At 39.9% G+C, this 17,209-nt stretch overlaps 1 protein-coding gene across 5 annotated transcripts in view; it reads left to right on the forward strand.

The window, feature by feature from the left end:
* LOC112691936 (transcription factor AP-2-epsilon) overlaps positions 1-17,209 on the forward strand; it is a 165,749-nt gene that overhangs the window by 146,680 nt on the left and 1,860 nt on the right. For all 5 annotated transcript variants that reach the window (XM_025566401.1, XM_025566402.1, XM_025566400.1 and 2 more), the window contains 3 exons: positions 450-609; positions 2,650-2,768; positions 16,733-16,877. In XM_025566401.1, the coding sequence (XP_025422186.1) occupies positions 450-609; positions 2,650-2,768; positions 16,733-16,877 (424 nt within the window). The remainder of the gene's footprint in view (positions 1-449; positions 610-2,649; positions 2,769-16,732; positions 16,878-17,209) is intronic.

Raw genomic sequence — 17,209 nt, forward strand, 5'->3', positions numbered from 1 at the left:
TTCCATTGTTACGTTTAAAAAAACAAAATCGTTCACCCTCGTCCCTCTGCAGCAGCGTACACGCTACATAAATGCGAACCTGAGACGTTCAAAAGCGGGTTTTCATTTGAGTGGACGTCCACGTTTAATATTCGCCTATTGTGTTTGCTGTATTATTACCTCCGGCTAAATTATTGATCAAACGGTCGGCTAGACGTTTTTGAGTAGTATGTACCTACTCGTATAATATAATGGTCGAACAGTTTTCGCGGATTTGATCAATGTACCCAATTTTGAACTCGTTTTGTGGAAAAACCTCATGGTACGAATTCATTACATGGAGTAAAAAATAGATTGTTACCGTGGTGGCCTCTTACTCCTAAGTATCTTACCTCTTATATTCTCTCTAAAAATATCAGTAAAAATAGTTATACCAAGAAATGTTAAGACGTTCGTTCGTTTCTTTTTAGGTATGTCCACAACTCCTTCAGATGTGTTTTGCAGTGTTCCCGGACGTCTTTCGCTGCTCAGCTCTACATCAAAGTACAAAGTAACTGTCGGCGAAGTTCAACGTAGGTTATCGCCTCCCGAATGCTTAAATGCCTCATTATTAGGTGGCGTTCTCAGAAGGTAACTATAAACATTTTTTTTTCGTTAACTTAAGTTTTTATTATTTTTTTAAATTTTTTTTCGTAACATATTCTAAGAATAAAACTCATACAAACTCACATGACCGAACTATTTCTATGACTTAACTTTGTTTTCATGTATATATATGTGTAAGATTGGTAAAAGAGTAACAACAAAACACATTATCTTACAAATTGACTACACGATTGTTAAAATGTAAGTAAAAACCGTTATTCTTACGGAAATGTGTTTGTATCGCGAATAAATCTCATTTCAAACCATTAAAACTATAGTTGCTACAGTTGATAATCAAATATGTATTAAAAAAAAAAAAAATAATAATAATAATAAATTAAAGATGTATACGCTGAAAATTAAAATGTATTATATTTTACGAGCACAGTGACCCCCTGAGTGAAGGGATACAACCATTGGCAATATATTTTTGTAATATATAGTTAAAGCGTATATCTTTATGTTCTTATATTTAATAAGTGCAAATTGCTAATACTCACCTTGCCTAGGTAGGTTGTTTTCCTTGTTTAATGTAAGTTTTATTTATTTTTGTTTTATTTTTATGATTAACATAATAAACAACGTTTTTTTTATTATTAAACGCAATAAATTCTTTAGGATTAACTAATTTACGATCGGCTTTAAATAAATTCCTTATGATACTATAGAAAAGGAGCTTTCTATAATACACGCTATAGTATCTATAGTATATAAAAAGTCCATCGTACTCAGGAAACACCTGTTGTGTTCTCCGTGAGTACTTAAAAACGCACTCGGGTACACCTAAAAATTCACTTAACGTATTTTATGTCTACCGAATAACATTCCTGAATCGTTAAGTCCTTTATTTCAGTTTTAATGATGTTCTCTACGATTGTTAATCATTTCACATTTTATGTGTATATAGTCTTTATAGGCCTCCAATCATTGTACTTATGGTCACGTGTTTCAAAACTAGAGAAAATAATCGCAATAAAAAACAATTTACTATTATACTTTATAATATTACATGACTGCAGCCATAGAAGTAGGTAACAATCGTATGATTCGTATATGTATATAACGTCAAAATATTTCGCTGAGGTCAAATTATAACTGAAATTGTGAATGCGGGAGGCGGTGGCTGTCTGTATAGCTAATACGTTTTTTTCTGTAGCACAATAATAGATCCTTCTAGATGATAACATCAGTGCGTTTATATTATATAGTCTGTTTAACGATGTTATCACGATGTTGAAAATCAGGACTCGTAGTGCAAACGAAAACACGAACAACGAAAAAAGACAAGTATCTAAATTCTCTCTCTCTATATATATATTTTGTGTTATAACTATATAATGTATAAGATATATTACGGGGGCGTCGCGGCCGGTCGGGATAAGGCGGATGGGTGTAAATCTGAAGCTAAGTCACCGGTTTTAATTCGGCCGTCGATGGTTTCGTTTTCCGGACGGGACGACCGCCCTAAGAGTAGAAACCCCTAACGCCCTCTCGTTCAACTTGTTTGCCTTAAAAATAAAAATAAATCATCAATGATGATAACGTCGGAAAATACACATGTAAATGTACAAAAAAGTGTACTTCCTTGTCGTGTACGACAACGACAACACGTGTTTTTGGAATATCGAATAACACGTTTTTTTGCCCCTACGGTGTACAATCATAAATATTCAGTTGTGTATATATATATTATGTCATATACCGTATATATATAAATCGTATTAAACCTGAACTGCTGAATGAAATGGAATCGGAAATTTAACTGGTTTTTGTTTACTATTATATTTTTATTATGAACGAGTTATTCAATCGCACGAAAATTACGAAAATACTTTTCGATGTTTTCGTATGATAACGAGTTATTGAAAAAAACAAATCATCGAGTTGTGTCAATCATATTAGAATAAAATTTATAACTTCAATTTTTGATATCACCGCGAAACGAACATGATGATGATATTAATATTACTAATCAACTGATGACTAATATATCATATGACATTAAAACGTGATAATATTTTTTAGAGCAAAATCCAAAAATGGCGGTCGGCTATTGCGTGAAAAGCTCGAAAAAATCGGCTTAAACCTACCGGCCGGTCGAAGAAAGGCCGCAAATGTAACGCTACTCACGTCGCTGGTCGAAGGTAAGATATTTATTATTTTTTTTCAAACATATAAATACCAGATGCAAAGCGTGAAATTATCTAAAACGTTAGTGCTCCCACAAAATAATCCTATTATAAACTAGCTGAATTACTTGGCTTCGCCTGAAAGATATTTTATTATTTTAGGTAAGAAAAATTACACAAATCTTTAACCTAAATATTATAAGTTGAAAAAAGTGCAAAATATTTGTATATTCGAATGTTATTGATTTTTTTATTTTTTTTTTTATTTATAATGTATATTAATTTACCTATATCGTAATCGATGGTTATAACCAATATAACCATAATATATGTATTTTAATATATTAAAATCAATATATTAAACATGTAATAAAAAAGTGAAACATTTATACATCTAGCCCAAAATCGTTTCGAAATTTAAAAATGCGATTTTCGAAAAATCCCTTCTTATTGCACATATACAGTGTTAGATGGACCACTGTTCTAAATTTCAAATTCAGAAATTTGTAGAAATTTGTTTACTAACAGTAAGTAATAAATGTATTCTTTATAAACCTATTGGCTATTATACCTATACGGTTTTGATCGAAAAGTATAAATAAAAGTAACTTTAATCTTTTAAACTTCATTAAGTAATAAGAAATTCTTATTTATAACTTATAAGTTATATGTAGGATGTGTTTATTAACTATCAATTTTTTTTGGGCGGAATTTACATGCGCCCGGTATTTGGCTTGGATATACATACGAAGAGAATTGTATTTCGGCGAAAGAACCGTATTCCTCGGTTTTAGAGATTGTAAAGACGGGTCCGTGTTGCCCACACAGCCAACGTGGTCTCCAAGTAGGGAAACGAGAAAACACGAGGAAACTCATCCCGTATGTGCAAACGCGTATTAAGCTTAAAAGCGAGAAAAAAAACAATGGTAGGCTAATCAACTACGGTAGGCAAACACAAGATATACTGTTGGTGAAACTGTGTCGGTGGCGTTCGGACGTCCGCGATGACCCACATCGATACGTATTTTAATATTTATTTATACATATACTTTGTACGGACGGGAAACCGTCGTAAGGATTGCTGTGGCGTATACGCGCGCGTCTTGTGCGAGGTCTTCGCGTGCACGATAAATCTCTCGTCGAGACCGTTGCGCGCGTGTGACGTCACGTAACCGCTGCTGTCACTCCGCCACCGGATCCGGTAACGACGACCGAGCGGATTTAACGACAACGTCACGGTTCAACGGGAACGTCGCGATTGTGACAATATTCAAATCTTCCGGTCCGCATGTCCTCGACTCGCCGCCGCGCTGAACCGCAATAACAGAAATACGCGAAAACCACTCGCGGCAGCTATGTAACTCGTGTGTTAAGAAACCGAGGAGGACAGCACGGGAAAAGATATCTCGCCGCACGCAAAACCATTGTCGAACGGCTTCCGGACGACACAGTGGCATCCTACCTTTATTTTAACGTTTTTGCCGTTGAGATCGATTCTCGATGCGGTGCATTGCGCATCGGTTACTATACTAGTATAGTCACCTGTGTCGACGACACGCCCACCTCAAGGAGGCCGACGATCGATCCGAAAATCGGACGATGCGAGATCGTAAGCGAACACGGTTCGACCCGTCACCCGGACGTACGTGGCACAGTCGCGGGTCACGAGAAAACAACATTTCAGCGTTCCTTGGACCGCCACAACGGTGGGCGATTGCATGGCAGAAAATCCAATACGAACGCGCTTGTGCGCCTGTTCATCGAGATACGGTCTGCGAACGTTACACATCTATTACGTGGTGATATTTTCGTGTACGTACACATGCGATGTGTGCACGGAACGACCGCAACGGACCGACGTGCAAAACCGAAACGTGCTTCATTTGCTCACCAAATTAATGTTTGCGGTCCGCAGCGGTGGTGAGCAGGAGCGCGCGCGCGAGATCGTTTCGTTCGCGCGGTCACGCCCACCACTGGCGATCACCAGCGTTTCGTCCGCGTCCGGAATTTCGCCGGTCCGGAAACCGAGTTCGTTAATCGAAATAATAATGATAACAATAATAACAAACAACAAATCCTCCTCACCGTGAAGGTAATAGAACCTGGATGTTTACCGAACACCTAAGTGTTTCGCGAACCGTAACGACGACCGCATGCCAATATTCTGTATGTTGTGTCTGCGGCGTAAGAAATATTTCTTGTTTATAACGTTCACGCTCGCAGTGTGTGCATTCGGTCAGAAGAGTACACACAGGAGCTTAAACGATTTTGGACAACCGTTTATCGGAATGGGTTCGGCAACACCGTAGACGCGGTGTAACCGGTGTGTGGTCACGCGCGCGACGAAACAAGTCAATTGCAATTCGAATTCGCGACTATTTAATGATAGGTACTATGCTCTTCCACCGGCATTGATTGTTGCGATTCGAAATTGGTTTTTTCAGTCATATTATGCGTAGAAATATCTCCAACGTGAATATTAATCGTTTTTTACCTTTCTTTTTTCTGCATTATTTTATAATAGAAATATATATATAATCAAAGTAGAGATTTCATCTCTTAACCGAAATAAAAAAAAAAAAAGTTTGTATTTTTAATTTCTATAAAATTGTAAAATGGCTATATTACGAAACATGTGTTTTTGTTATGACAAATTCAAAGTTTTGCAACTGAAAATCTAATTATTAGTTTCATATTTATATTTAATGTAACTTTAAATAAAAAGAAAGAGTATGCAGATATCTATCATAATGGCCGTTGTAATAAACTAGTTTAAATTAGATAATCTTTTCAACAGCTGAAGGTATAATATTAAGTATCGACGTTATTTCGTCATTGCGAATCGCGATAGTGAAATACTGTTTAAGTCATGTGTAAAGTAAACAAACTCAACAATCACTACCATACCCTTCCTCAAGGATACCGGACTCGACTAATGAAATTAAAAAAATAAATATAAACTTTTTTCTGTTAATTAATGTAATGCACAATAATAAAGTTTTTTGTAAAAATATAATGTATATATAACTAATAGCCACAGCAGCCGAAGAAGTAATATAAATCAACAACAACAAAACCTTCAACTGCGACCAAATGATCAAATCTATACTTGTGTAGTCGTTATACTTAAACTTATACATATCATTGCTACAAGTGCAAGTGCGAACACTGAATAACAATTTAATTACAAGTTGTTGTTTCATGAAACGGTTGCTTCGCGGTATTCCGCGGAGATGGAAAAGCTCAAAGTTGATTTTTCACGTCCCCGTCAAGGGGATGAAAATACTCGGGAAAACGAAATACCTCACCCGACACGGGTACTATCCGACCGCATGGGGGGCATGCGACGCGGGTCGTTCGGAGCGCCATCCGAGCAAACGATTTATCATCACGTTCCGTGTGCGTCGGAGATGAAAGATATCGGGGCGCGCGCGATACGTACGTGTATGCACACATATATCCGTTCGATACGATTGCAGGCGGCTTCGTACCACGGGGACGCGGTTCATGCGCACCGTCCTGCCGGTCATCCGGACGTGTCGAACCGTCGTCGCGATTGACCCGTTATGATCGGCGGACGCGCTCTGCAAAGGCGAGTGGGAAGCACGGCGCGCAGACGAGACGGCACAATAAGAGACTTACGTAAGACTTACGCTCCGCGGGCCCGCCTGATGGTTAGCGCGCGCGCCCCCGGTGCTATTGGTCGAAGAGAGTTAAAAAGTGCATTCACAGCTACGTCGTTTGTCGTGTCGGGCGATTATGGTCGCAACTAGTAACCACCATATCGGTTGCTATGGTATCTATGGATTTCCGTAGAGCCCGCTCGTTTAAAGAAAATTAATCGACTTGTGGTATTATAAAATTTAAATAATGACAGTTGTTATAACCAATTACAATTATACGTGACGATGACTACTTTAACTCGTGCTAATTAGCTATAATTTTAATAACCGTATCATGTATTCGTGTACGTCTAAATATATTTATATTTTTTTCTTTATAAAACGGTCCTTTTCAGGACCATCGTATTGTGAGTCTAAAATACGCAACAGTGATTAAAAAATAAAATATATAACCACGAAATGACCGTACGTAGAAGAAAATTTTTGTTATAGTATGTGTGGCATGGGTCCCAAATAAAAAAAAATTAGGTTTAATGATAATTCATATTTGAGTAATCATGATCATATCATATTATTACTATATATATTACTATTAATATTGATGATAAATTAATAATCTTTAACAATATACCAAATACGATAAAAGTTGAGCTGCATAAATTCTTGGTATCCTCGGTTTTAACTTGGTTATACTATCATATCAAAAGTTAAACGTCCAATCAGAATGCGGTTTGATCGACACGACGTATATGTGAATCCGGGTTTATCGTCCGGGACGATGGGTCGCGCGAGATATTAACGCGGTTTTGTTACATATTCAACGACGATCCTCGGTCGCGCGCAGCAACAGGTGTCGGTGTCGGCGAATAAGAAACGGTTTGTGCACTCGTTGATTTATGGCCGGACGATCGACAACAATGGTTCTATCGGCGCAACGGTGCCGAGGTGTAAAAATAGAAATAAATAAATAGAAAGAGGAGAAGAAGAAAAATAATAATAATATTAATAAAATAAACATAAAAAGGCGGCAGCCATAAACGCGCGTGCGCTGCAGTGTGCAGCGGTAGATTAAATAGATTTAGATTCATCCGATCGTAATCGTACTCGTGTAATATACACGTTGGTATAATATTTTATGTATTATTGTGTGTAGGTACCTCGCCGCACGCGATTTATCAAAAAAAAAAAAAAAAAACCATCGAAAGCAAAAGAAAATTCTCGCTGTACACCTGTATTGTGTTCGTAATACATGATATTATGTACAATATGATATACTGTAGTATTATTATGTACGGTGAGTACGATATATCGTATAATGCGCCGCCGACATCGTCCCTGAGGTAAAACGACCCTCGAATTACTTGAAATGTATTATGTACATACGTTTCCGTTCGGCCTTGAGTATGCGCCCAATACTCAAGTCAATCATCGTGTGTTAAGACTTGCTTCTTCTGCTCTTAGATTTTTCGGTAGTACTCTATCATCTCGTCCCGCGAAGTCACATCCTTTCCTGCGACTCTTTATACATATATTCCAATACAATACGAAATTTTTCTTTCAACGCTTCCTCTTCTATTCTCGTCTTCCAAGCAATCTGCTTATTTCAATTGTTTTTATCTTGTCCCAACACCGTTCGAAACGTACTACAGAGCGCAGTGATCGTTTACAAGATACACAATCGTTCCGTGATACGTAATGCCTTCGAATCCACCCGATATTCACATCGTTCTCTACTGCGTTCTTCTCCGTTCATCGAACGTGTACAGCGCGTAAACGTAACCGTGTCGTGTTCATATCGATTTGCGTTAAGAGTAGGATCGAAACATTATATAAACAACCGTATTCAAAAGGTCTTCCTTGGAGCGGAAATATCGTACAAAATATTATGTACACGTAGCGCGGTAGGCGTGACAGCAATCGAGTTTCCCGGCGATGCAGTGCATGTAATAATAATGTACCGAAGCGCGAATCGAGCAATGTTCAGATACACGTCTAGTCGGCCGGAAAAAATGAAATGTTTAGTTCCGGTCTGCTCCTGATTATTGCAGCCAAATAGTGTATAATATTTTGGCTATCGACATCCTAAATAATTATTGTCTTACCTTATCACGGGAAAAATATGATTTTAAAAATAAAAGACATTTAACTTCGAGGCATTATCTGAGTAACCAAAGCTTTATCCTTTGTTATGGTTTGAGAATACACGCAGTATACCCGTAATTTTATAATAATGTCTTGAGAGTAAACGGCGTATATGTAGTACACCCTATGGGAACACCCCTGTGCGTTCGATTCCGTTACGATATTGTAACGGCCGACGACGGCTGCCGCGGTCCGTGATTTTAAATCCGTTTGCATATAATGTACGCGTAGGTATGTATGACCCGTGTGTACGTAAACCGTCGGTGGAATGCGCGCGTGATAATAGTTATGTGCTCCTCGCCATTGCGAGTGATTAACAAATTTTTGGATTTTCGAATCGCGCGTTTTTTTTCTGTTATCGCGGCGCACGTCCATGTAGGTGTGTGTTGCCATACACGCGAGTCGAGTGAAAATCTCAATTCTACCCGTAAACGCAACATGATATTACGATGTTTGCGATCGTCGATTGCTGCGGTACGGAACTGGAGTGTTTCCTGTTACGAAAACCGTCGAACTTAATGAAAAAAAAATGATTAACCTACTTTTCACCGTTATCGCTCTGCATGTACATAGTACACACACGACCTTCGTGAATATAATTATTATCTTGATTTGCATAATATATACGCACGCACACGAACGCAGGGCTAGACGATATTTTAACCTGAGCGAACTCCACGTTTGCTACCTTTCAATTTATACCACTACAACATTTATCTTTTAAAATTATTTATAATTCATTAGTTTTCATTAGTTCCACGATTTCGTTTACGATTCGAAACACATTATCGTAGATACAGGTACAGAAAATAATTCAATTAAGGTTTTAACCAATACGAAAATTATACATATTATGTTAGCAATTCGACGGCGTAAAAATATCGGGAAAAAAAATACACATTATTTATGATACGCTCGTTTCGGAGCAGAGTTTAACGGGGCGCGAAAAGAGCAATAGTACCACGCGATGACAGCTAATGGTGCGGTGGTTAATTTAAGATGTATAATTTGTTACCTTTCCGAAGAATAAAAAAAATCGCATCGACGGGGTGGTGGTGGTGATGGTGGGGGTAGTGACGGTGACTTGTGCAGTGGAAATATCACCGACCACGCGATAGCTGGCACGCAGCTTCAGCCACCGCGTACAGGTATCGAAATTAGAATACATTATTTTTCGGGTCGTTATCCGTACGCGCGCGCTGCACATTATATTATTTTAGAACAATAGAAAATCACACACAGAATAGAAAGCCGCGTGAATATAATATATATATATATATATATGCTTTATTTTTATTATTATTCACACACACTTCGATATACATACACACCTTGGGCTTTAATACACATTATATTATTATTATCGTTAAGAATCCGATTTATGTGTAGGTAGGTATATAAAAGATATATGTGTGTGTGTGTGATCACGCGCGTGCGCTCGCCGCATTGCGCAAGAACAAACTACCATTGTTTTGACCAATGGCGGGAAATTCGTCACGGATAACGCGCTTTCCGAACGCCCCCAGTAGCTCTCCCGTTTGTATAGACATATTTGTACGCCTATATTTTACATAGATAATATATGTATAATAAGTCTACGATATCTTATACGTGCGTACGATTACTATGGCAGTTGTGATAAACGCGAGAACCTAATTGAAAATGTCGACGCATCCATATGAAAGGTTTGTAGATCGCATTTCTTCCTATACCGTGCACATTGATCGCGCGATTATTCGCAAATCGAAGTACGATAGATGTCCTGATGAGCTCCGGCATCCATTATGAAAAATAACGTCACAATCATGTTTTCGTAACATACTTATATATAATTTATACTACGAACAATGTAAAAATTAAAATAAACATTCAAAATAGAGTGAAAAAAAAATGTAAAATAAACATTTCTCGACAAAAATAAAAAATAATAATTCCTCGAAACGTGAACAGCGAGGATGAGAGCGGTAACCAACTGTCACAGCGTATGGTTATATTCTTTATTCGAACAACAATTTCTTATTTATATCCCGTAATCGATTACCCTCGTCGAATTACGCGCAATATTTTCCAAGAATATGATATCGAAAACGTTTAAATTTAACTACAGGAGGTGAAAGTAATCGCAAACCTTTACAAAAGTCGGAAAAGTAGAAAATGTTCGAGACACCACGTTATTATACCGGTTGAAAACAGGAAAAAATACGTTCCTCAATGAAATATCGTAATACCGCTGGACCTTTTTTTTTCTCACGAGCTTTTGCGATATGATATGACATTGCACGGGATTGCGAACCGGCCCGACCTAACCTGATTCCGTACGCGATCGCCGTCGTGTGCACGTCAATCGCGATCGGCTACACGCGCACGCACACGCGTCGTCCGATTTCTATGCGATGTGGACTGCGCGCGACTCCGCTGAGAACGGTAAAATAGAAATTAATTACACGCGATAAAATATTGTAATTTATTATCGTCTCGTCGACGCACACGTACGGACTGTGTTTATAATTAAAACCGTCCGTTGACGAGACGGCGTGCGTACGGTGGTTCGTACGGAAACATTTATTTTCCGTTTTTTTTTTTAATTTTTTTTTCGTCCACTTCTTTTTTGGCGTAAATATACGCACCGAAGCCGCGCCTTTTGTATTGGAGGCGACACGCGTGCGTGAGAAAATGTCCCGCCGTAGCAATGCACGTGTACATAGTACTTAGGTCGTCGTCGTCGTGTTACCGCTGCGAAAAACCGGAATTTCCGGAAACGAATACGAGTAGTTTACGCGCGAGCTTCAGCACTCGGTTCTCCACAAACGTACGTATATACGAGTTGAATGAGCATATATATAAATATGCGTTATCAATGAGCGCTCGTGCGCACACGCCCACGACCGGTACATAATGTTATGGGCTCGATGCCCGGTTTTTAGGGTCACCTGCCACAATTTGACCTCCAGCGGCATCGGAGGTGAACCGTCGATCGTCGGGTACAGCAGCAGCAGCATCAGCAGCAGCAGCCCGTGTAACTTTTCGCCTCGGGGGCCACCGCGTCGAATTTCACTCGATCCTGGCTTTATATTGTTGTGTTTTTTTTTCACATTTCTTTCGTTCCCGTTGTTGTTCTCTCCTTTTTCGCCACACATCTCTTCGTATCCGTACCGGACGTCGCCGCCGCACAACGTTTAATATTACACATCTACCAAAATATTATTATCGCACGCCGGTGTGTATACCAGATACGTAGCCGATTAAGAATTATAATCTTTTCATTTTTTTTCCATGCATAAATTATACGATTATGGGTTGCGACCCATATTTATTATAATTTCTCCACACCCAAAACGGAACCGCCGGATACTACAAACGTGTCGCGGTGCACGTTATCTCGTGCCTAGTTATTTTGACTCGTTATAAAAGAATCTTTTTGCAATTTGTTTTTTTTCTTTTCTACACCGGTTCCCTCGTACGGATATATCATATTTACCGACACGTACCGATTTATTAAATCGTTCTCTTACTCGTATTGCTGCAGTATACCCAATCAACGTAATAATTTCGTGATAGAAAAATAAATTTTGAAAGACGTATTATGCTGATTAACGTCGGGGCAGGAAAAAGATACTAATTTGGGTTGACGATACCTTTGCTTCTTCTATACTCTAATAGTCATAGAAAAGCAATAAATTATGACGGTTTAAACAGTTTTTATAAATTTTCAAATTTTTTTGAACATGATATTTGATTTGATCAACTAAATTGGGAACACTTAAAAAACTTGACTAAATAAATGGCCAAAACGTAGTATGTAATATTACATAATTACACGTGTTACGACAGCAAAATATCGGTTTTACAAGCTATTCCAATAATCTCACGAGTTTGTAACCCTACTTTAAATTTTGCGGTTTTGTACAAAACTAAGCTAATGTACTCCTGCTGTCAAACTCTTAAACGGGAAGCTATTCTTTGTGCGGCTATCGCGGCGCTTGAAACAATGTCTGCGCACATCCGATGTTATCGATGGTTATTCATTATTGTTCGGGTCAGGTCACCTATTAGACTCGAAAAACTAGTTCCTGTGCACTCATATTTTTATAAATCGTTTGCGCCTTTAACGCGAAAATAAACCTCGATTGCGGCACAACTGTGCCATTAATCGCATCGACGTCGCAGCCATAACGCACAACAAAATCGAACGATATTACATACTATACGCATTTAAACGCACGTCGGCACGTGTCATATACAATTTTGTCGGATGCGTTGGAAAAAGCGTTTCACGTCGCCGATGACAAAGATCCGTCCGCTTGCGGTGCAAGATGTTTCGACCGGGCACAGATTTCCACCGAAATTCCCGCGGCTAATCGTTTCCTTTCGCGAAATCCGAACAATTTCTACAGCGCACACAAACACGCACGTCTACAATATAGCGCGCGCTTGAGCCGACTACTAATTACGCGGTAAGTACATGGCGGCGGGCGCGCGTATAATAATAGCAACGGCAGCTCGGGACGAGGACAATAACGCGCGTAATCAGATAGGGTAGAAACCGCGGGCTTCGGGAACACGCGAAAAACGGTGGCGGCGAAACGCTAACGTTTTGTCATCGTGACTGGATGTATTAAGTCCGGCTGCCGTTTTCTCATTTACCGTCTTATTATATTATTATATATAGGTATACGTTTTATTCTCGACTTTCTGCGCGAACGCGGTTTCGTGACTTACCCGGTTTAAATATGTTGCCGCGTTCGCAAGCGCGCGCGGTAAAAAATAAATATATATATATATATAATAGGAAATAATAGTTATATCTTCTAATAATAATAATTGACGAAACCCTCTCTCGACATCGGCTTTCCTTTCTCTCCGAACGCGCTCAGTATCCTTCTCGCACGCATTTACGTTTATATTATACACACATACACACACATACATATATATATATATATATATATGTATGTATATATATATATATATATGTAGGAACATTATATATTATACGCGTATACGTTATTTATGATAATAATAATTCTCCACACGTCCGCCGCACGCAAGCGCACGTCAGAAAGTTTGGATTTATTATCGGATTTTCTATCGGCCTCCGCCGCCGCCGTTTATCCATATAATATCTCACAATACGTGTACAATACACGTTTAACATGAACACGCGCACGAGGGACGCGTCGAGGGGGGAGGACGGAAAAAATGACATGTAGACCGTAGGAAAACTACCATCGGACGTCTTCATCGTGCGGAAAAGTGTACACGACCGAGCGACGACCGCGTGCGTGAATAATAACGGATCATCCGTTCGGCCTGCAACGGTTCAATTTTTCCCGCGGCACAAGCAACTCGTTACGCGACCAGCGTACGCACGACGGTAATACGATTGTACGGGATCAACACGTTTTTATTGCTCATCGCAACGTTTTTTCGACGATGAGTTTTCGAAATGTGCAAAAACCCAAGTTTCGGTACGTATTCACGACAAACAATAATCGGACCGAAACAACGCTGCAGTGTCACATTTTTAAAATCTTTGGTCAGGCATTTGATAAGCTGCAACATCCCCCCAAGCGAATGCGCTTCGATCACACGCTGAAGCTTTAACAACCACGCTGCAGTCAAACGTGTATGCGCAACATCCGCACGCGATCGGGCAAGGACCCACCCGGATGCCGGTGTTCCGACGGTATGTTTACATTACGCATACCGGTCGGTCGCGGACAGAAAATCCGCCTCGACAGTGCGCTTCTCGATTCCAACAGGGAACGTATCATCACAACAGAGCCGACGGGTGTACGTTAAACATCCAGCGAGGTAAACGCCGTGGATGAAAAAAAACGGGGCAAGTTTACTAAAAAATAAGTCCGTACAATCGTTACAACAATCCAAGTCTTAAGCTAGGACAGTAATCGCGTTATCGGATGATATTATGTCCGTGGTAAAAGCAGCTTCGTAGTAAACAGTAGAAATCACTCGCAGCGAGCATCCGGGTAGCTGCCGATGAAACCGTACAAAAAGCGTCCGCGGTACGGGCGCAACAATGAAAAGAGTGAAGGTGACCCGCGGGCGGACGTCGGTGCCGTAGAAAAACGTACAAAAGCGGTGCAGGATTATAGGTAGGTGTATTGAGAGTGGCTCCTGTTTGTCGTCGTCGTCGTCGTCGCCGTCGTGTATCCCTTTTTCATGCATCGTTGAAATAACAACGAATGCCGTCTCGGACAATTAATCCGACGATGCCTTGTGCACGTTAAAATAGGTATCGGAATCGTATACACATGTTATTGGTAGGTAACCCGATCGAGCGCGTATATTTACAGCAGTGTGGTGTAAGCGCAGCGTTTCTATTTAAGTCGGTCCGCCTTTTCATCGCGTGGAGTATAGTTGTATCAATCTTAGTCTCTCTCTCAGCACCATGTGTAGTATATAATAATTAGCGGCGCCCGCCGTGAACGCGTCGTCGTATCTCCCAAGACAATGGCTACCGGTACTCGACAATAGAGGAAAACCAATTTTCGACGGTCGATTGTGTACGCGCGCGCGTACAGTACAGTGTATACGTATACACATTCGTCTACCCTCTCCGCCGGCCGCCGCCGATTATAATGCAACGTCGAACGTCTCGTCGTACATTGAAGTCGATCGCCGCCGCCGACTGAACATTGGCGCCGCCACGCTGGACAACGAAAAAAAAAAAAAAAAACATGTATACATAATATTGACATTGTTACGAAAACACAATATTACACGATGATTCGAACTTTTCGTAACCGTCTCCGGCGCGCGCGTTCATCTAGCCACGATCGGTGTGACCGATGCTGAAAGCCACGAGAATTCGGTTCCGAAAACCGAGGAACGACGCACCGGAGAGCGTACCTACCGCCGGGTCGCTACGATTATTTTTTTTCGAAAATCCAAACGCACCTCTAATCGTGATCCAGATCACTTTTTTGCTCTCGGGTTCGGGAATCGTTTACCGTCCGCTATAACACGTCTCTCCGTCCAATCCGAACGCTAATGTCTGTTTATCGTAACATTCGATATTCGCCGCGACAATATCTCGTTGCGCACACCTACTTACGGCGGACCACTGCGGGTATCACGTTATCTCCGGGTGATGGTGACGAGAAAATGGAAAAAAATATATATCTATTACGCGTTGGTTCGGTTACCGAAAACCAGTGTCGCGGGAGCACATTTCGACCGCTCGGTATCATATTATAATAGGCGATTTTAGTAGTAGTCTCTCGTTTGGATTACACGCGCGGGCACGTCCCCGATGCCTGGTGATGAATAATTATTCGAGGCACGTGTTCGACGTGCATAGCTTCGATATAGTTCTCGAGAGTATGAATATAAATTTTTCTATAAGTAATGTTATTACAAATATTGCGGTTCATCCGTTCACTGCGATGTGATAGAAATCAATTTCGCAGCGATTTATTCGCAATTTTCATCGGATATTATCATTTATTTGTATGCTATCGATCCATTCGAGTTTTCGAGCGCGACAAAAAGAATTTACGCGCAACATTTATTTACGATTCAGATTTCGTATTTAGTTCTATTGTCCGTCAAAAAATTGGCAATGATGTTAAACTCACGATGCGGTGAAAGCAATTGGTTCATTATTTCGGTCCGGTGGTATTTTCGTGAACTATTCTGCTTGCGCTCTCAAACGTGACGTACAGAGAAAAAATAAGATCACAAACTCACCAGATACAGACAATATATGTATAACGATTGACATGTTTAGTAATTTAATTGTCTATTTACATACAGGTGTATGCATAACAAGAATATACTGTGTTCATTAACGAGCTACGTTCTACCCTTTACAACGACGTTCAAGTAGTTCGTTTTCTAGTAAAATTCTTAGTACATAAGTGCAGTTGAATAGGATAACGTGCACGCAGATCGCATGTGAATAATTTATTAACGTTTACGCATTATATGTGGGCGTGCGAGAATCATTTTCCCGCGCACATGTTTACACATATATTTACTACTAATTTATTATAAAGTTACCACTGTGCACCGACGCTCGATAGTCGTAAAATGAACGTATAATCTTAACGAAAAGATAAATAATACAGAACGATAAAATGTGTACACTAGGAAATTTTCAATTTTATCACTACACGATTTCAGTTTTTTACTTGCGGTTGGTCTACAGACGTATTGGTAAAGATTTACATGAATATTTTTACGTTGCAGGTGAAGCGATACATTTAGCTCGGGACTTCGGGTACGTGTGCGAAACGGAATTCCCGGCTCGGCAAGTAGCCGAGTATCTGAGCAGACCGCATACAAGCGACCCGACAGAGTCGTATCGGAGAAAAGAGCTTATACACGCAACAAAGTGAGTGCAAAGCGCACGTCAGTACATCGTGTAATACAGTCATTCGTTAACCGTTTTTAAGTTCAGTTATAAAAGTTCAAGGCTTCAGTTGGGCAGGATGCAAGGGGACTCGGTCTCTCTACCTCTCATAACGCTTAAAAAACGTCTCCTTTAACATTTTTCCAAAAAGTTTTTCGGAACGCTTAACTATTTTAGTAAAAATCACCCGTGTTAAAATTACCAATTAGTTACAACTTAATACACGAACAGAAATGTTTCAAAATTATCAATGCTGATGGTTCCAGAAAACGGTGTTTTACAAACAATAATTGACTCATCCAGTGTCCTACTTG

This window comes from Sipha flava, unplaced genomic scaffold (genome assembly GCF_003268045.1).
Source record: "Sipha flava isolate LNK unplaced genomic scaffold, YSA_version1 68_pilon_pilon, whole genome shotgun sequence".
NCBI lineage: Eukaryota > Metazoa > Arthropoda > Insecta > Hemiptera > Aphididae > Sipha > Sipha flava.